Source organism: Stylophora pistillata, chromosome 8 (genome assembly GCF_964205215.1).
Source record: "Stylophora pistillata chromosome 8, jaStyPist1.2, whole genome shotgun sequence".
Taxonomy (NCBI): Eukaryota; Metazoa; Cnidaria; class Anthozoa; order Scleractinia; family Pocilloporidae; genus Stylophora; species Stylophora pistillata.
The window spans coordinates 3,346,064-3,367,914 of record NC_142526.1 but is presented as its reverse complement, the minus strand read 5'-3'; the positions used below and the strand labels follow the sequence as shown (position 1 = coordinate 3,367,914).

Here is a 21,851-nt window from a genome sequence, read left to right as displayed (position 1 = left end):
AGTATTCACTCAGAACTGACTTCAAGGCCAGATACGTTCCGTTTTATCCTGTGACATATAATAAGTGGCCATGTATGAGAGTTGAAATATTTGTGCGAAAGTAAAACATCAAAGATTTCCATTAATCCATCAGTATTGAACTAAGTGAAAACGATAAGTCTAATGCGAAATAAAAAAGTATATACTCAGAGTCTACGGTAGGAGAAACAGGCAGTCAAATTCTGCCGAGAAAATAAACTAACACTGAAACGCCCGAACCTTGGCGAACCCCTCTACAAAAACAGCTGTTCACATCAGTGTTAGTGGTTAGTAGTAAATACTTACTTTGCTTACGGTAAGGTAAGTATAAATTGAAGTTTCCTACAAAACCGTTGACTTTTGTGGTGCATAATAAGTGCTCTAAATGTATGGTTTAGCTCATACCTAGATAATCGCCATCAACAATGTTTTGTAAATGGTTCGCTCTCAATTAGTCAAGTTCTCACTTGTGGAATTCCGCAAGGAACAATTCTAGGACCTTTGCTTTTTGTTCTATACATAAATGATCTTCCTAATTGCCTGTCTAATTCAGTTGCACGTATGTATGCCGACGATACTCACCTGACCTTTGCCAGTAACAACATAGAAATGATCAATGATGTTATGAATCACGACCTATCCAATGTTAACACATGGCTCACTGCAAACAAATTGACTCTAAATTCATCTAAAACTGAATTCATGTTAATTGGATCGCGGCAAAGGATAGGTACCTACGATACTTCCCCTAAACTAATCATAGGTGGTGACATAATTAAACAAGTTAGCTCAGTCAAATCTCTGGGTGTACATATTGACGAAAACCTTTCATGGAATATGCACATTGAAAAAATAGCCAAGAAAATCGCATCGGGCATTGGAGCAATTAAACGTTGTAGGCCTTTTGTTAATCGAACCACGCTTGAGTCCGTTTTCAATGTCTTAGTTCAACCGTACTTTAATTACTGCAGCGAGGTCTGGGGGCATTGTAACAAGGGTCTTTCGAATAAGCTCCAAAAGTTGCAAAACCGGGCTGCCCGTATTCTGACCTTCTCCAGTTATGACACAAGCGCTGATCCTCTTTTTGTGCAACTTAACTGGAGACGGTTAGATACTCAGCGACAAATACAAGTGGCCACCATGGTCTATAAATCTATACATGGTCTTGCGCCCGACTATCTTGGTTCTCTTTTCACTAAATATGATCCTCCATATAATCTAAGGAACTCTGAAAACAAACTAGCTGTTCCATTGCCTCGCACCAATTTCCTGAAAAATAGCTTTAGCTATAACGGTGCGGTTATATGGAATAGCTTGTCCCCTGAATTGCGGCAAGCAAAATCACTTCAATCCTTCCGAAATGGTTGTCGCAATTTCTTCCTCTGAATCGACAAAACACACACGGCATCTATGTAAAGCAGAATTTCTTTATTTTTTTCTATTTTACTTTTAAATTTTAGATCATGTTTATATAGATTAAAATAGATTGTAACTGTAATAATAGATTGTAATAATATTATTATTTTATCTGATAGATTTACCGTGTCTAAATAAAAATAAAGTTCAAGTTCAAGTTCAAGTTCTCAACCAATATTGTGCACAAAAATTTCTTGAGCTTGCTAGAATCGCAGTGAAGTGCCGCAAACGCATATAGGTGCTCAAAAGTTGTCGAGCACAATCAGAACAGGCCTATTGCTCATACCATTAGAGCACTGACTTCAGTCAGATCTTGACTTAAGCATTTTTCCCGTTAACGTACCCTTCCACCTCCCCTTACACCGAGGAGATCAGATCATGATATGCGAGCCTCGAGTGCAAATTAGGCTAAAAAAAAAAAAAAAAACATTTGAATTTTTTACAAATGGTTGCTTATAGGGTCTTATATCCCTGTGAAATAAACAAACGTGTTAGGAGGATCAGATTTCGGTATCTCCAGCGGTTTCCCGGCGAAGCCAATGAGTGTGGGTTCATTCCTCGCTAAACAATAGCTGGCTATCGTGTCTACGTTGTTGTCTAAGTTTGCCCGCTGCTTTTAACCTCCCGTAAGCTTTGACCACTGATTATGAACACTTGAGAACTATATACAAACTATTTTCACGAGCGTGGGATAAAGAAAAGCTGTCAGTACATCACGAGAAATCGAGCCCCAGACCTTCGGTTTCGCGGTGCAATGTTTCCTATTTACAGGAACACTTCTATGGCCGGAACTGATAGTTTCCTGTCTGCCCCTCAGTCTTAAGTTTAATGTGAAAATGCTGGTCTTTTAATGTTGCGAAGACGAGGTATTTTCCTATTTCTCTGTAAGCTTAATCATTGTTGAACTCTGCCGTTTGCATTTGCAGTTACCACAGTAATGCATTTCTTGATTAATATATTCATATAAACGGGCGCCAATGGAACCGAACAGGCTAAGCCAAGATTGTTTGTGACAACTCCTTTCACTGTGGTAGTCACATGTTGGCTATTAACAGTCACGCGATAGGTTTGGTATCTACAGTCACGCGCTAAGTCACGCGATTTATTCGTGTTCGCATAATTTTGTTGAGGGTAAAATATGGCGGCCCATGCTTGTACTCAGATTTTGTTGGCTGTTGGAATGCTGATTACAGGTTCACTTAACACCATCACTCTTAAGGCACAGAGCTACTGTTCGTAAGTGTCACTATAACCTTAACGTATGTGGAGTTGAAAGGGTTGTGCATGATAATCGGGGAAATGTGTTATGGAATCGTTGTTTTTGTTACCTTAGTATTACTTCCTGCACTATCTTTCTGGGCTGTTGTGATATTAACTTCTTCTCGTGTGATTTGCATGGGGTCAGTTAGGCAGTTGACGATTGGCTTCAGTTTCCGTTGTGTGAATTTAGTTGTACCACGCAGGATGCGACTGAAAGAATCGCAAGTGTCTCGGATATATATCTCCTACACAATGTTAAGTTTTTACCAGGCATAAAGCTTGATAAATTGTTTTGTGGCAACCATCGTTTAAGAGGACAATTTTTAGCTTATGCATTTGTGAAAACTGTCGTTTTAGCAGTGAAAAGCTTCCGGTTCGTACGTGTTTAGGCTCGTAGAATCGAAAGTAGTCTGTATCAAGCGGAAATCGTTGCAGACCAGCTAGGAAAAAATAAGAAGAAATTAAAGAACGCGAGGAGATTTTTGCTCGATGCCTCATTCCGGTCCATGAACTCCTGGTATATCCTCAGGGTTTTCGGAGACCTATATATTTCATACTTAGGGCCACCCCCTACATCTTTCGTTTTCTATCACCCGACACATTTTCTTACGAAAGAGGAGGAAAAAACGTAGATAAAAGAAATCCAACTACACTGTTGGACCAATAGAATCGCATTCTTATTTCAAAGTGAATAATCAAGACTTTTTTCAAATCACTTTATGCTTGAACTTCTAGCATGTGTGTTCAGTATTGCAAATATTTGGGTTAGGATAAGACAGCTGGCTAGCAAGCAGACGATTTTTTAGGCGAACTCAATTTGATGTGATCCTACTTCAATTTTTAGACATTCAATGACCCAATGGGCCAGTCATATACCACTATCGTATGCATGTTAGAAAGCACAATACCCTGATATCCAATAAATGCATTGTAACTGGGAGGCCCAGTTCGAATCCTACTGAAGCCTTTATCTTTTCAACTGTCACGCTTCCTTTCTGCAATTTCTAAACTTGCATTGTACCGGCGCGGCCTGCAAGTATCGCTGCTTGATTGTAACTGCTGGTATATATTTAACAATTATTCGCCTCAGGTTCGGTGAACATCGTCGAATAATCCCCGAGATGTGGTCGAGGGGATTATTCAGCAATATTTACAGAACCTGAGGCGAATAATTGTTTTAGTATAATTTCAGAGCTGAACAACAGAGAAATTTCTAAAATCATAACATTTTAGTAACCTTTATTAACATTTTATTTTAACATTTTATATAAACCGGGTGGAGCGGTCATATAAGGAACTGCTCAACCAATCAGATTGCTGGAAACTCTTTGCTGAGCCCTGAAATTATACCAAACATTTATATTGCCCAGCTACATGTGTTTACATTTTAACTAATTGGTGTTTATCTCCTGATTGACGATGGCCTGAACAATTTTTTTCCAAACTGAATGGGATATAGTTGTTTCTGTCTTTCTGTTCCATTTTTTCCAGAGCCAAGGGACTGAAAGATATGAATGGTAAGGATCGCGAAGTACACAAATTTGAACATCCATGGTTTCAAACTGCTCTAATGTTTGTTGGTAAGTTAAGATGCATGTAACCTTTAATGAGTGTCATATTCAATTCTAGTTAAACCTGCATTTAAATGTGATTTGCTGGAAAGATTAGATCTGAAGGCAATCTTCCACAACTGTTAATTGCAAATATATACACCCTTATGTATCCTACAATTAGGGTAATAGACAATATGTGCTCATGCATTCACGTACCTCCTTCTCCTCCATTGTACATGCAGTTTGGTGCCATATTGCTTGAACTTGTAATACTGATGTACATAATCTATGCTCATTATAAAATATTTCGGAAAGAGTTTAATTTTTTTTTTCACCTCAATAGGGGAGATGATGTGTTTAATTAGTTTGTTTATTCATCGCAGGAGGGAAAGACAGAAATACAAACAGGTTTGCCTCTTTAAAACAAAAACACACCTATGAATTATACCACATTTTGATTTCCTCTGTGGTGTTATATTGAGCAGTAACACCATAATGCAGCAACATGGAATCTATCTTTATTTCATAATTTATCATTGTAAGTCCATCCATCCTTCAGTTGATCATTAAGTGTAAAGAACCAATCAAAATGAGTCTAATATTAGATCATCTGAAATACCAGGAATTGATCAAAATGTACAGGATTCAGAATTCAAGCTTTTGATTAAAGGCTTAGACTGTTATTTGTATTCATTTTTTGAATGTAAAATAAATTATTGTATTAAGATATCTCATTAGACATTTGAGTTGTGCCGTATTGTGACAAGCCCATAGGGCAAGTCAAAATACAAACAATAAGTAAAAATACTCAGTGATACAACACAACAAAAGGTCTAATCAGAGATTTGTTATCCAACACACCAAATTCTTATTTCAGTGCAGGTGAATTTTGCGGATATTTCATGAGTACAAATATTGCATGATATTTGGACTCATCTTGTGCATTACTTGTACACTATGAAGCACAGTTGGACAATAATTATTGAATGATATATATTTTTTTCAATTAGAGATTATTGCATAAGGGGATAGATAGAAGAACTTACAAAGAAGATGCACCAACCAGAAAAAGTCTTCAAATGAGGTTTGCAGAATCATGAATGAGTTATTAAGCAGTCTTAGTAAGAATTGTTTCAGGTAATGAACATATATGTACCTCTGTTAGAACGAGTCCAAATTAACTGAACACATCTTCTAATACGGGAAGTTTTTAGGAGGGTGGGGAGAGATGGTGGGTTCTGAATGAGGCAGAAGTGATGTAGACCTGAAATATATCATCAGTTTGATACAATGTGTTGTTCTAAGATAGAAGTAAGTCTGAGTCCAAATTAACTGAATGCATTTTCCTGTATAAAGCTCGAGGGCAGGGGAGGGAAGATAGTGGGTTCTAGATGAGGCAGACTGGTGACGTAGACCTGAACTGTCATTATACTCAGTATGATACAATGTTTTGTTAAAAAGAAGTTGGTACATTGTTGATCATGGTGGATACTCAATATGCCATACTGAGTAGTTATTAAAGGATCATTTCTCATACTTGTGAAATGTTATTAGCATCACCCAAATCTCCTAAGCATGACTCCAATTTCCAGTAAGGATGATGTTGCCTTAAACTGAATTTATAGCTTGATGCTTAAAAAAAAAAAAAACATTTATGTTTTACATAAATGTTAACCATTCTGTATAGTAGTTATTTTGCCTAACACTTGGATTTTCTCCCCATTCAGAGTGTTTCAGTGGATCTTTGCCCTTCCTGCTGTATGTGACCTGTTTGGAACCACTTTAGCAAGTGAGAATAAGTATTAATATTAATCTTTTGTTTTTCCTTTATTGTATGTTTTCAAGTTGTATTGCCCATTAATCCCTCTGAGGTTGTTGTGTTCAGACTACTAAAAGGTTTTTTTCCAACTACTAAAATAACTTGTTCAGACTACTAAAATAACTTCAAGCGAAAACCACATGTCTTTTTATATACCATAATAGTAATGCAACAAAATGTCCTCAGTAGGGTGGTCCCATCATAAGTCCAGTCTCACTGGGGGGTGTGAGATCCTCCCACTGCGGGTCTGGGCCCGAACAGAGGTAGTCATTATACCTAATGCAAATTTACATTAGGAATGTTTTTAATTGTAACCAAAGTGTCCTTTGGGTGGTACATTTAAAATAAAAATGTGCCAAAACAAAGCTTCCTAGGCCTGATCTAACTACCTCATGCATACCATGACCACTATCTCAGTAATGGCAATGTTTTTTTATTGGGCAATGAATGAAATAATAAATGTTAAAGAAATAAAATTTATTGAAATTAAAGACACCTTCTAGAGCCACTGAAGGAGAAATACCCTAAAGGTACTAAAGGTTTATTTTTTTCTGTTTTTATTTCACTCAAGCAATTGGTCTGCTTTATGTAAAAGCATCAGTATGGCAAATGCTGAGAGGTTCAATTATAATATTTACTGGTTTGCTATCTGTAAGTGTTGAATAATTATATAATTTTATTATATATATATATATATAGACAGAGAGAGAGAGAGAGAGAGAGAGAGAGAGAGAGAGAGAGAGAGAGAGAGAGAGAGAGAGAGAGAGAGAGAGAGAGAGAGAGCGAGAGACATTAAACTTGGTGTCCGTGAAACAGTGCTCGATACAAATAGTAGAGCGGGTATAATGTGTGGTAGTCGGAAAAAAACAACTACATATGCATCCCTATACAGACCTGTTTCGTGGTTGCCCACTTATCAGGGGATTTTAATGGCAGAATAATGCGATACCATCGCTTATATGTTACACTAATTGCTAATTAACATGGTCTATGCAGTGTGAAAAGTGTCAAGTCAGCTGTTGCGTAGGAGTGCTTTGTTTCTGTGTCGAAGAGACGAGTTCGTTACACTTGTTGTCAACACTCACTTAGATATAGCTCTTTGGCATACAAAGCTTTGCTTTCATGTCCAAATTGAGCACTCTATCTAGGATGAGTCATTGCCGTTGCAATTGCGCATGCTCGCTGGTTTACTCTAGTTTGAGCACTCTGGCATGGCTTAGACGATACCACAAAGGTTGGGTCGTTTGAGGTGACCGTCTCGGTTCTCCCCCATCCTAGCATTAGCACTGCACTGATGAGGCCCAGAAGAAACAGTGCACACTGTTTCGACCTATGTGGGTCTCATCAGTGCAGTGCAGACACTGGGCCAAGCTCTGGAATAAACCATTGCCTGGGCGCTACACTTGTGGGACCAAGTGCAGACACGTTGCCATGCGAGAGTGCTCAAATCACAACTAAGGTGATGAGCTTCGCCCATATATAAATGCTTTCCATACAGCAACAGATGCCCTTTGAATTATAATAGTAATATTCCAAGCTATAATAATATTCTAAGTATATTACTAAGTTGACTCTGTGAAGACACACACATGTTTTTCCTTAGAGATATTTTTGTCTTAATTAGCAGTAACTGCATGTAGGGATGTGAAAGGATAGTAAGTCTCATGAACCATGTCATTCAGTTCAGGCTTGATCATTGCATCTTTTGTTTTTCAATCCAGTTTAAATGTACTTATGAAAGGACTCTTAAATATGCAAGAATGGCGGATTCTGATTGGATGAAAATACTGTGTGCTGTGTTATACTATGTGAAAATTTTCCTTCTTTGTAAATTATAGAAAATCTTTTTGAAAAGAAAGTTGTGGCCAATTCACTGGATTGGAATGATTGTAACAGTGGTAAGTGGAATCTTTTGAATTCCTTCAAATTTGTGGAAGTTACAAGTTGTAAATAATTAAATGAGGAACATGAAGTACACGGACACAGCAAGGTAGGAATATCAGGTTCGAATCCAACTTTCAAAATGCTGATAAGGAAAAAGCTCCACCCCCTCTCCCCCTATCCCCCTCTCCGGATCCATGAAAACTAATAAATCATTGCGTACATTCGGACCGTGAAGCGTGCAGTGTTACACAATGAATAAGAAAATGTGGTAAGCCATCAACCAACGTAAACTCCAGGAACTATGTTTAGCTGACACTGCAAGCTGAATTGTGGGCCTAACGCGGGGTATTAAACAAAGGCGACTGTCAACGTAAGTGAATGGAGTAATCTGGAGTAAATTAATTGATATGGAAAAATAAGTAGAAGAAGAAAAGAAGATAAAAGTTTAAAACAAGGATAGTTTTCCAGTCAACCATTGAAGTTAGAATGAAAACCGTATGATTTCTGCACCTGGATTTTACCTTTAAAAGAGCTTGAAACACACCGACATGCATAGTTGATGTATATATAATCCTTTCCCGTTTGTTTCTGTCCACTCTGGCGAACGAAACAATCACGTTTATTATAAACATAGGAAAGCTATAATTAAGTCATTTAATTAAAACTTGTCATAGAAACAAATCTGATTCATCAACCAAACGGAATTCTAGGACATAAAAGTCAAGTAAACTGCAAATCGTTAAAACAGTTATGGCTTCTTATGACCAAACTATATTCAATCTACATTTCACTCAAGCGTTATAACGATTGTTGTGTTACATCAACACTCTAAAAACGAAATTACAGTATTTTATCTTATAGTTCGAAGCTAGACTCTGTAATAAAAGGAATACTTAAAATTCTTATATGGTACGTACTTAGAAAATGATAGATCTAGTTCTAGCAATGAGACATTCAATTCTTTTGTTTGCTTATTACATCAACCCGACAAAGATAGGGGTATGTCGGTTCTGTAAGAGGATATGCTGCTTTTGGTAATTTTATTTAGTTATCTCAGATCAAGGAATATAACCTTTGTGTCCCGAACATATGCTTAGTCTCTTCATTGCGCATGCGCTAGACCATTGCGTAAGCTTCGCTAATGTAACAGATTCCAACGTCTTGAGAGTTTGAGAAATTGAATAGGACTATCTCAAAGTAACTGATCTGCAATATAAGACATCATGAGGAACACTTGTTTTAATGGAAAGTGATAACTTTAACATGCAATAATTGACCGAAGAACAGCGCAAAAAACTTTAAAGAATCTTGCTCGCAAAGAAGCACAAACTTAATCGTGTGCCAGTTGCTTAGTGCTAGCTAGAATGCTTCACAAGATTTTTTATCTATACCAGGTTGGTTTAGTTCTTGTTGGACTGTCAAGTGTTCTCAGAGATGAAGGAGCCACTCATCCTAAAGTTGGTTTAGGTAACTTGTTATAGAATTGCCATCGTGAAAATACTGTGGTAACTTTAGATACTAATTCAATACCACTACAGTTATCTCTTTGTGTAGGACGTTAGATTTTCAAGATTTGAACGAAAAAAATCTCTCATGGAAGTTCTACTGGATAATAATACACAATACTCCAATTTCGATGTTACACTGGAACATTTGGCTGCAGTGTTGTAATCATGTGTAAAATTCGTTTTGCTCACCAATTATTTTGCTTATCCTTATGGCGCAGGTATTGCTCTTATTCTCATGGGTCAGTGCCTCAGTGCCACACAATTTATTGCAGAAGAACTATTCCTCAAGGAAAAGAACTTTCACCCTCTTCAGGTTGTTATCGTTTTTATCTTTTCCTGTATGGAAGTAAGAACGAATATAAAGATGGTGTTGTACCCTCGCTTGCTGTGTCTAGGTCGAATTTCTTCAGTATTTGATACACCCTTTAGGAGGAGGTCTTTGATACGCCCTTTTGGAGAAGGAGAAGGAGAAGTTTTTATTTACCTTGGTATTTTAAACAATTTCAGTAGGCGATTCAACGTAAACGTACAGTTTGGAATCAAAGAACTCACTAATGCACCGATCGAGTGAAAGTACTTTTGTCCAAGCGCGAACTGTCATGTACGTGTAACTATAGTGGAGCGAGCTGATTTTTAATGATGCTTTTTGTCTTATAATGCTTTCAGGTCGTTGGAATGGAAGGCTTCTTTGGATTCACTGTCATGGCTGTTGTAAGTGCCGTGTGCAGTCCGTTTTTTTGGTTAGGAAAGCTAATGAAAAAGTCATTTTGCACACAAGAAAAAGTTGCAAATCAAGGCAAATATTTTCATTATGTAGGTAGGTGTCCTCACGAAGTAGCGCTGATGCCGGATCCTCTAGTGGAACAATCGTTAAGCAAATGTCTAGTTTAATTCGGTATGGCATCATCATCAATTATCTCAACTTGTATGCACATATGACCACGTGAATTTTGTTCTCAGAGTAAACCTGCTGTGAGTGAGGTTGGTATTTTAATGATAAACTGTGTGTGATAAGAGGGACTGAAGAAGCAACTAAAATTATGAACCGTGCTCCGCTTCCGAGGGGAGCCCGAACATTTTCCAACAATTCCAAGAAAAAAAAAGGCTGAAGAGACACTTTCGAATCTAACTAATAAGGTTAATAGAGGTTTAAAATGGTTTAAAAAGGTTAAAAAATTAAACGATGAAAAGTCTTTGTACCAGCTCTTTTTCCTGATATCTCGACTAAAATTATATTGGTTTTTTAAAGATTTTTGCTTATTTATTTTACAGATAGTCCTTCCTGTGCTGTACTTTGTTCCAGGAAAGCAGAATCACCACAGCTATGAGAATAGCCTTGATGCTATGCTGATGATAAAAAATGATAAGACACTTTTGACGCTTGTAGGTGGGGAAAACGTTTTGTGTCCTTTGGCTTCGTTATTCTCAATGAAATTTTAAATTAGAATAGAGTTTGCTTTTTAACAGGCTATGATTTTCAGGTTACAGAAAACCTTTACCACCCATTCAACAAGTCACATCGAAAAACTAGTCACGACTTCGTTACTCCCGATTTTCCGCGCTTAGACGGTTTGCCTGTTTTTACTCTGCTTTCGCAAAGTTCAATCATTTTGTTTATATTTTTTTATTTCTTGGTTGGTTCATTGATTAAATATTTACCGACTGACCTATTTCTTTGCTTGTTTCTAGTGCTGTATACTCTTTCTATTGCATTTTATAATTTCTTTGGATTGGCCCTCACGAAATCTCTAACAGGTACGGACTGGTGTTTCATGAAACCAACTACAATCATAAGGCATTTTCATACATCAAGCCTATTAATCTCCGGCTGACGTTACTTTGGATTTTAGTGCATTGCGATTAACCTGTGTACTTCATCTCATTTTATAAAAGAATCTTGAACAATTTTTACAACTCCCTTTAATTCGATTTACAGGACTACAAGAAACAAATGGACCAGAATTCCCATTTTATTACTTCCACGTCAATTTCATTCATTTGTTTCACTACCCTCATTACTTCTAGAGAATGCCCGTGAGATTACTACATAATCAACAACATATTCAAAGTATTGCACATACGCGCAGAACGTTCCAACTCACAATGGTCACGTGACTTTAAGGTCGTAAACCTAAATCGATCCAGCCAACAAAATATATTTCCTTTTCAGCGGTCCACCGAACATTGATAGACGCCTGCAGGACAATAGTAGTGTGGGCTGTCGAGCTTTTTATACACTATGTCATTCATGAGGTATTCCTTTTCATCACGATTCCATTGCGTGTTATGTCCTAATTCCATTGATGATGGCATTTGCATAGAGACAGTTCACATCTCTTAAACGAAAACATTGCTTCTTAAGTGGATTATGCGATTGAGGTCTTGTGCTACTGTCTCTTTTATGCCAACGTTATACGAAAAGAGCGGACCCTGGATTCGTCCTTGTCATCGGATTACTCATCCAAACAACATCTTTGGTGTATGATTACTCCAGTGCAATCTGATAGAGGGTTCTTGAATTTTTTTCCTAGCCACATGCCCCAGTTACTTCGAGTTTGTCTCGGGACTTATTGCGGTGGTTTAGTTCAATATATATTACAGTTTGTGAGTGCTGGAAAGGGGTAAAATCAACTCAACTTGCTTAACCTATTGAAGCTCCGGCTTGAGTTGGTTGTCGGTTGTCACTTGCCATGAACGATCATATGGTTGATGATTTCCTTTTTTCTGTAACTCGCTCTATGTAGGAACATGGTGTCTTCATCGTTCTTTTGGATTAAATAACTTCACCTTTATGTATTGTCTTTCCAGGGTTTTGGTGAAACATGGGATAGAAAGTATAGCATATTTCAAGGTAAAGGTTGTTGCTGTACGAGCCAATGAGATACTCAAGGCAAAACTGCTAAAACTTCACAGTTTCTTCGTTTGGTTCAATATGCATCATCCTCACGAATTAACAAACCACCTGCACCACAAGCTCTGGTAAATTGAATAATGAGATGCATTTCACGAACCGTTGTTAGCTCGTCATGTTCCGTTGGGAGATTTGCTGTTCGCGCAATCTGCAAGTTCTGCACCGAGAGACAAATATTTTGAGTCCAAGCCGATTGCTACTAAATCTCCTACAATTCCAATATAACCCACAAACTGTTTCAATCCAACCATTAAGGAACAACTGCCAAGTTTACAGTCTGTAATAACTACAGCAACCAGACTTTCATCAACCGTTAGAGAGCGGGTATACTGAAAAACTTTATCATCTAACTCAGTAGTAAAGCTGCCCAATTTGCTTTCCAGGACACTACTCTCTGATGTTCTTAATTTGCACAATTTGGTATAATTTGGAAATCTTTTTTTTCCGCAGTTGATGGATTTCTTTTCCTGATGCTTGGCACAGCTTTCTATAACGAACTATTAATTATTCCTCCACTGATGCCCAAGCCTGATGCATCTCAACAGGTAAGATAGTTGCACAGTAATGAAATCAATATGTGACATTCCAAAATCCGATTCTGATTCTTCCGTTAGTTTTTTTCACGTTTGCTTTTGAGCTTAAACTTTTGCAGTGCTCTTCAATTTTACATGGTAGTAATAGTTAGCCCTACAAATCGCGTGTGATCAAGCACGTCAGTCTTCTTATTCTTATGATTGACATGATAAACTACAAAATAAACGCATGTGGTTTTCACAACCAGTGACCAGGCTAAGAGTAACGTAGAGTAACTCGTCGTAACTTCAACTATCCTGTAAGACCTCAGCCAGCGCATAAAACCATGTGCTTTGTTCACAGGATCAACCTTCAAATGGGTTAGAAAATGGCAGTGCAGACCTATTGGAGAATGAACCATTTCTGAGAGGCCATGAACAAGCACAAAGTTACACTGGTGTCCTGTAGACAGCGACCAATTTGGCCCAGATAATCACCCTTTGTTTCGTAAACACGTTGTTCCAATTGAAATTGTTGGTCTGACTCATTCAGAAATACGGATTTTGTGCCAGCCTGGTACCGTTAGTAAAATTAAATTGTCTTAAATTACATCCAACAAAGCATCATGCACGCTGCGGCCGATGATACGCTTGCCCTTAATGAAGACATTGAAGATATTGAATCAGAAATCTTGAAGATCTTTCAGTAAGATATGATAATAGGGTAAAACTACAGAATACAGAGCCACTTATTTACATCTCATTGCACCACAATACATCCTATCGTGTTTTGCCTCGTTCTTCAAAGCATGCCTTACCAGGTGGACATCATTGGCTCTGTACTAAAAAGTTGTGTAGTTCTTCCTGACATAACGTTTGGTAGCTAGTTCTCAAACTGCCTATTTCAGAATTTACATTTAAATCAAATCCAATCTCAGTGAAAAAGAACCTTACACTGATGTATGTTTGCTCTTTGTTATTTTATTCCTAAAATGGTAAAAGAGAAAAAAAATGTTTACATCACTTATTATCAGATACAATGAAATATATGAAGTTCATATATTTTTGAACTGCGGTATTAGATACGTATGATGCACGATCCTCGCAGTAAATAGCGCTATTTAAGCAATAGCGAAAATCAGACCTGAAAAAAATCAGGCCTGTACGGGATTCGAACCACTGACCTCTGCGATACTAGTGCAGCGCTCTACCAGTTGAGCTAACAAGCCAACTGGGAGCAGGGCGTTAAGTTGATTCGTAAAATATATGAACTTCATATATTTCATTGTATCTGATTTATCACTTTCACGGGTTTATTACGAATCAAGTTAACGGCCTGCTCCCAGTTGGCTTGTTAGCTCAATTGGTAGAGCGCTGCACTAGTATCGCAGAGGTCAGTGGTTCGAATCCCGTACAGGCCTGATTTTTTTCAGGTCTGATTTTCGCTATTGCTTAAATAGCGCTATCTACTGCGAGGATCGCGCATCATACGTATCACTTATTATGTTTGAAATTTTAGACAGGCACGAGTATAAAGTTTACTTGCGCAATCCGTAATCGTCCGTGGTAATAACGGAAGCAAAGTACCTTGCTTTTATCTCGCTTTTAGCCAATAAGAGCATGCTAACCATCAGCCCATTCGATCGATAGTAAAAAGACAATTTTGCGCCGAAAATAGAAGTATATTGCTAATTCCATTAGAGCATTGACTGCAGTCAGCTCTCGACTTCAACATTTTACCTATTTGCGCATACCCCTCCCACCTACCCAAATTTAAACCGTTAGTCGTAAAAGGGTGATTTTTTTTCTTTCTACGATGTGTCGTTTTGAAAACTTCAACATTTCAGGCTATCAAGTGTTGTGTGGGTAGTGCGGCTAAGACATTTGGCTCAGGCCCTGAAAGTGTCTTCTATTCCTTTTCATGTTCGAAGGATGAATTCAAAGACAGTTGCTAACTCTTAGGATCTTCATTTTCTGTATTCAGTGCGCGAGTCATTGAGGCTGTCCAGAGAGATATTTTTACTTTATATCGAGCTTGGAAAAGGCCACTTGAAGGATATATAGTCAGAAGTAAACTCGGAGAAGAACACCCCTCTAACTTAGCATTTAAAAGAAACCTGATCAATATTCTGAGTCTTAACTACTAAGTCGCCTCCCGGTTAGCTCAATTGGTAGAGCGCCGGACTGTTGTGCGGGAGGTTGTGAGTTCAAATCCGGCCGGACCAACACTCAGTGTCTTTAATCAACTGAGAAGAAAGTGCTGCCTTTGTAATAATATCTGCCAATAGTTAGACTTTCTAGTCTTCTCGGATAGGGACGATAAATGGAGGTCCCGTCTCCTGCAGGGTTGGGGTAGGAGACGTTAATTTCCCACACACGAGATTACTGTCAGTTTGATCTGAAACTACCCTTGTTGGTCAAGTTGATGGTAAAAGCGAGCGAGCAAAAATGTTTTTGTGAACGATAGATGAACTATCAACTTTTTCAAATAATTGAAATTTATTTTAAACACCCCTGTTAATCGGGCTGTTTTGATATGTGCAATAACAGTAAGTACCTGTTCTTAGAAAACTGACACCAAGATATGAAGTTCAACCCATCAATTCAATTATAAAAAAAGAATAAGTTTCATTTAGACAATGTTTTAACAATATGCGGCCGCCAAACCAAGTGAAACGACTATCGAAAATATTTTTCTCTTAAGAACCCGCTAAACACCTTTAATTCAACATGGAGTGACTAGACCACAAAGTAAACTGCATCAGGCTCCACGTGTCTCCACCTCAACACAACTAACCTCTATGTTTCGCTCCGACGATGGGCTAACGCTCGAAACGTCAGCTTTTGTAATCTTTACGGTGGCCAATTTACCATTTCAACTTTGTTGATACATCCAAATAACCTCTATGTAGTTTCAGTTCCAAACGCCCTTGCTTTATTTGCATATTTAATTAGCTCACGTCTGTTTTCCAACATAACGCGATTCTTCCCCATCATCGATTTATTTATTTTCAGAGGGTTTCTCTCTTCAAAAAACTGAGACCACAGACTAGCTCCACTATTCTACAATAATTTCGTACAATTTAAACGGAAGTGAAGCTGTAACAGGAAGTATAATAAAGAAATTAAAAAAGGTAAACACCAAAACAATACGATCGATGAAATCTAAAAAAGAAAATATCAAAATATACGCCAAGCTTTTAAACGAATTGCGATAGCCATCAGCTTCAAAGAAGCTGCTGAAGATGCCCCAAATTGAAATGGAAAAACGTTTCATGCAGTCGGATTACAAAACCACGGCGTAACCTGCACTAGATTCTAAACATCGCCTTCTCAGCTTGCCAAAAATGTGCACCTTTGATAGAGCTCGATGACATCAAACTTTAGCCGTAAACGGCAGAAAAAAAGGCAGTTAATCTTAAAAACAAATTTTTAAACCGTAAGTCGTAAAAAAGGGAAAAAATTGTCAATTTTATGATGTATCATTTTAGCAAATGCATAGAATGATATGGGTCTTATCTTCTGGTTAATTTACCATACAAGCCATTTCTCCATTAAGACCCGAACAAAGTAACAGGTGTTTTAAGATGTGCATTAGCAGGAACTATCGGAAAACAAATGTTTTCCAAAAAGTTTCAGAGAGGATGAGATGCAGAGAGGATGGAATGCTAAAAAGTCGCTAAAAAATTGCCAACACCTGAGAAGTTGCCACCCAAATTTCAAGTGTTGCTGCCTAAATTTCTTAATATTTTTATAAAATCGTTGATTGTAAGTTTTACTTTTCGTTCCTCGATCAATCACAATAATTGCTAACATTGAAACATAGCTTTAAAGAGTTACTTGTAAATATGGGCGAGGTATTCTATAGGCCTAACGGCACAAAACACATGGTTGATTTGACGTCTTACCGAACGAAACGTTACCAGGTAATAGGTTAACGTTATGAGTTCAAAAGGTTAATAAACATTCAAGAAATTTGTGTAAATTGAAGTTTTCTATAAAATCGTTGACTTTGTCGTGCTTGATAAGGGCTCTAGATCAGCATTTTGCGCAATTCCTCAGAAATACAAAAATACAAAAGTCGCTAAACTCACGAATAGTTGCCGCAACGTCAAAAGTTGCTCAAAAGTTGCCGAGCTGAATCAGAACAGGCCTATTGCTTTTACCATGAGAGCACTAACTGCAGTCAGACCTTGCTTATACCATGAGAGCACTAACTGCAGTCAGACCTTGCTTATACCATGAGAGCACTAACTGCAGTCAGACCTTGCTTTTACCATGAGAGCACTAACCGCAGTCAGACCTTGCTTATACCATGAGAGCACTAACTGCAGTCAGACCTTGCTTTTACCATGAGAGCACTAACCGCAGTCAGACCTTGCTTTTACCATGAGAGCACTAACTGCAGTCAGACCTTGCTTATACCATGAGAGCACTAACTTCAGTCAGACCTTGCTTTTACCATGAGAGCACTAACTGCAGTCAGACCTTGCTTTTACCATGAGAGCACTAACCGCAGTCAGACCTTGCTTTTACCATGAGAGCACTAACTGCAGTCAGACCTTGCTTATACCATGAGAGCACTAACTGCAGTCAGACCTTGCTTTTACCATGAGAGCACTAACTGCAGTCAGACCTTGCTTTTACCATGAGAGCACTAACCGCAGTCAGACCTTGCTTTTACCATGAGAGCACTAACTGCAGTCAGACCTTGCTTTTACCATGAGAGCACTAACCGCAGTCAGACCTTGCTTTTACCATGAGAGCACTAACTGCAGTCAGACCTTGCTTTTACCATGAGAGCACTAACTGCAGTCAGACCTTGCTTATACCATGAGAGCACTAACTGCAGTCAGACCTTGCTTTTACCATGAGAGCACTAACTGCAGTCAGACCTTGCTTATACCATGAGAGCACTAACTGCAGTCAGACCTTGCTTATACCATGAGAGCACTAACTGCAGTCAGACCTTGCTTTTACCATGAGAGCACTAACTGCAGTCAGACCTTGCTTTTACCATGAGAGCACTAACCGCAGTCAGACCTTGCTTATACCATGAGAGCACTAACTGCAGTCAGACCTTGCTTTTACCATGAGAGCACTAACTGCAGTCAGACCTTGCTTTTACCATGAGAGCACTAACTGCAGTCAGACCTTGCTTTTAGCATTTTACCTCTTTACGTACCTTTCCACCTCCCCTTGCTGAGGACGGGAGAGCAGATCTCGGATACAAGTCATTATCATCATCTTCATCAATCTTTATTTATACACGAAATCGTATCATTTTACATGGTCTTCCCAGGAATCGTTTAAACTAAACTGAAATACTCTAAGGAACTATTGACTATAATATTAAAAATACAAAACTTACATCATGAATAATAAGGAACTATTAGCTATAATGTTAAAAATACAAAAACGTACATTGTTGGTAATAAAAGTTACAATGGTGTATCAGAAAAATCTTTCCGATGAAATGAAGTTTTAAAAACATTTAAGCTAGGCAGTTTTGTGATCTCTGAGGGAATCCTGTTCCATAGAACAGATCCTCTGTAGTGTAGGCTCCCTTTTGCAGACTCAGTTCTGGGTCAAGTGTGAGGGAATAGCCGAATTGGTCACCATCTAGCGAATATGAAGTATATGCGAGGGTCGAGTGCAAATAAGTCTAAAAATATTTGAAATTGAAAAATGAAGTAGTGCTCTATATGATCTTACATTTCCTGCGAAACAAACAAACTTTCTTAAGAAGGGGTATCGAATGGTTTTAGCGAGCATTTGCGAGCATGCGAGCAATGTGTTTATTTTTGGGAGCACGAGCAGGTTGTCAAGTTTTTCTTGCGAGCAGCGAGCACTTTAGAAAATACAGGTGGCGAGCAGCGAGCACTCCAGAAAAATACAGATGGCGTGCAGCGAGCAGTTCGAGTACTTTGTAAATTTTCCGCTGGCCGGAATCTCTCTTTTATTAATAATAATCTGGCTGACATCTCCAAGAACTTTTTTTTGGAGGTGTCAAATTTTTTCTGGAGGTATCAATTTTTTTTCCCATTGCCCACTGGAAAATGCATCATATCTACAAACTCTGACAATTTTCTCAAATAAATGGGAATTTAGATCAACAAAGGTTCGCACGTAATGTTTTCTCCACAGGAGATTATGTCACCTCCCGTCATGTAGAGCTTCCTCTTACCTATATCACAATATCCCGGTAAATAGATCGTGTTACAGTCACGTTTTCAGTGTTCAAGCGAAAGAAGGTTTAATTCATTGATTAAAATACCTGGGAAACTGGTCAGTGAAACAAGAATTGTAAGGCTGGCTTCAAGAAGCCAGGTACGTTCGGTTTTATCCTGTAACATACTGGCCATCTCTAAGGGTAGAAATATTTGTACGAAAGTAATGCAATAAATACGTCCATCTAAAACTAAAACTAAGAAAAAACTGTCAGTCTAATGGGAAAAAAAGACAAATAAACTAACGAAACCAATTAACCAAGTAACCTTCACCAAGGCGGAACCAGGATTTTTCTTAGGAGCGAACCACGAAGGAATAACCTCACTGGTATTTTCTCTAACGAATAGATGGGCTTATGCTCAAAATATTAATGCCAACCTACCATTTTTGCTGCGTTCAGCATACATTCTTTAACCTCGTCTAACAATATTAGTTATAAAGGAAAGTCGCAGGTCATCTTAAGGGGTAAACGGGTGTGCTCCCCTTGCACCCCTACGACCCTAACTATCCCCCTTTCTCTGCAGGGGCGTAATAAAACAGTAAAACAAAATAAACATTTAAGGTAAACTGAGAAAGGGTATTGCAGATCCGTGCTGAAAGGTGCGTTTGTTCACTGTCACTTCTCATTTGACATTTGTGGTTGGCTGCTATCAGAGTCAGTTTTCTTTTCCAGTAAGTTAGTGGGTTATTCAAATAATATCAATGCAGTAGGTACAGTGGAATTGAGATTCCTGAAGTGCAGATGCCTGAAACCAAACAGCGGAGTAGCCAGCCGATAACAAATTATATCTGTAGGAAAACAGTATCAACTAATTCAAACGATAATGTACCAACAAGAGCGCGCTAAAACACATCAATGGCAGCTCGCTATGCCACATTAATAGCGATGGGTACCAATCAACTCCTGTTATGGTACGTTTACCATTTCTCCGATAATTAGCAGAAAAGGGCCTGGGCTCGTTTCCATCCAGATATAACGCGTTTATTGCGCATCAAGTTACTTTGCTAAGAAAACAAAAAACTCACTCCATTTTCCTTCTTTCTACGGGTTGTAAAAGATTTAACTAGATTCAAAAGGTATGTGTTAAAAATCTTCTGTAGTCCGCAGTGACTTTATCACATTCCTCTGACAACTAATTCTCGGCTTCAATGACTACAAATCCAAGATTACAAAATGGTTTTGACAGATTTGGCGACTGGGGACGAAGTGATTAGAAGGCGATTGCACAAAGCTTATTCCCTCTCGGTGTATAACTCTTGGTTTAAGCCCGATTCAGGCCACAAAGTGTGTTGTGTTTCTGATAAAATTACGTTACTCGCACAACGTTCCCGACCTAGGTAGGTTGATATCACGGGGATCAAAAAGCTGTGAGGAAAGCTTCACGGAATAAGGGAGGTTATGTACGATGCGTAAGCAAAGTGTTCCGTAAGACAATTCGGCTAAGAATCTTAACCATACAGTCTATCTAACTATTAAATTGATCAATCCGCCTTGAATCAAATCAAGTAATTTCACAAAACAGATCGTACAAGTAAACAAAGGTAGCGTCTCTAATTCATGACGTCTTTCTAGCTATCAAATAAGGGTCTGGCCTACTGACCTAAAGGTACTATTAAATTTAGGCAGTGAAAAGTTCAGCAACGTTTTGTGAAAGCTGCTTTCGAGAAAGTTCGATCATTCAGCTTTCGTGATGTCTCTCAAAGACCGTTCTTTTCCAATAAGTCCCGGCACAGCTCTGAGTGTTTTCTGTTTGCTTCTTCAGTTACTCCGCTGGATTCATTGGAATTGAGACCAAGCTCGATGATTATGAACGAAGGTTGAAGGCAGTGGAGGATTCATGCCTCAAGGTCAAATAATGCAATTGAGGACAGATTTTCCTCCGACGGAACAAGATAATGTCCAACTGTCTTTAAATTGCACACATGGTTGGCTGTTTCAGTGTTGCTATTCATAGGTTGCGAATTACTTTGAACTTTTAAACGATTAAGTTTCTAATCAAAATTACTCGAGAGCTAATAGTCCTGTTCTCCGACTTCCGCTCTAACGCGATGTAATAATTTGATCTAGCTAAATTGAGAAAGATGGTTTTTTCGTCTTGTCACGAGCGTGAGACAAAGAAATAATTCTGAGTTCCCATGAGGAATAGAACCTCAGAACTTTGGATTCCGCGCTCCAGTACTCTATCACTGAGCGACAGAGACTCTATGGCGGGGCAAGGCCCATTACGAGGTTTATATTCGACACGAGTCCTGCATACTGCTAGGATGGGCAATGTCGATCGGTAGATTTATCTTCCTTCCACTGAGTTATCGACACTTCCCTATATCTCACAACGTAGAAATACATATGATACACGATCCTCGCAGTAGATAGCGCTATTTAAGCAATAGCGAAAATCAGACCTGAAAAAAATTAGGCCTGTACGGGATTCGAACCACTGACCTCTGCGATACTAGTGCAGCACTCTACCAATTGAGCTAACAGGCCGCATTAGTAAACTAACAAGCTGCACTAGTATCGCAGAGGTCAGTGGTTCGAATCCCGTACAGGCCTGATTTTTTTCAGGTCTGATTTTCGCTATTGCTTAAATAGCGCTATCTACTGCGAGGATCGTGTATCATATGTATCTAATACCGCAGTTCAAAATATATGAACGTAGAAATATCATGCAAAGGATAGGTTTTACATAATATCTAGTCTCTCATTTTCATTACGAAATATGTTGGACACTTGCCACA

General features: G+C 38.4%; 1 protein-coding gene across 4 annotated transcripts; it reads left to right on the top strand.

Moving 5' to 3' along the window:
- The first annotated feature begins 2,511 nt into the window (after positions 1-2,511).
- Positions 2,512-14,578, top strand: LOC148724458 (solute carrier family 35 member F6-like). Of its 4 annotated transcripts, none has more exons than XR_015990672.1 (16): positions 2,512-2,670; positions 4,186-4,274; positions 4,591-4,655; positions 5,258-5,331; positions 5,975-6,036; positions 6,638-6,717; positions 7,905-7,964; positions 9,345-9,417; positions 9,677-9,771; positions 10,125-10,169; positions 10,731-10,845; positions 11,148-11,213; positions 11,629-11,711; positions 12,267-12,348; positions 12,820-12,914; positions 13,246-13,265. XR_015990672.1 is itself a non-coding variant. In XM_088730449.1 (16 exons), the coding sequence occupies exons 1-16, from the start codon at positions 2,573-2,575 to the stop codon at positions 13,348-13,350; spliced, it is 1,248 nt and encodes a 415-aa protein (XP_088586575.1). In that variant the 5' UTR covers positions 2,514-2,572; the 3' UTR covers positions 13,351-14,578. The 4 variants fall into 4 exon arrangements, 3 of the variants coding, with proteins under 3 accessions (XP_088586575.1, XP_088586576.1, XP_088586577.1); XM_088730449.1 differs by having other exon boundaries at positions 2,514-2,670; positions 12,267-12,309; positions 13,246-14,578; XM_088730451.1 differs by having other exon boundaries at positions 2,531-2,670; positions 4,631-4,655; positions 12,267-12,309; positions 13,246-14,578.
- The last annotated feature ends 7,273 nt before the right edge of the window (positions 14,579-21,851 follow it).

Excerpts from the sequence above, each read along its gene's own strand:
- LOC148724458 (XM_088730449.1), top strand. The coding sequence starts at position 2,573 with ATGGCGGCCCATGCTTGTACTCAGATTTTGTTGGCTGTTGGAATGCTG. Across the intron at positions 6,037-6,637 it reads GTTTGGAACCACTTTAGCAA|CAATTGGTCTGCTTTATGTA; the intron begins GTGAGAATAAGT and ends ATTTCACTCAAG. Across the intron at positions 10,170-10,730 it reads GATTCACTGTCATGGCTGTT|ATAGTCCTTCCTGTGCTGTA; the intron begins GTAAGTGCCGTG and ends TTTATTTTACAG.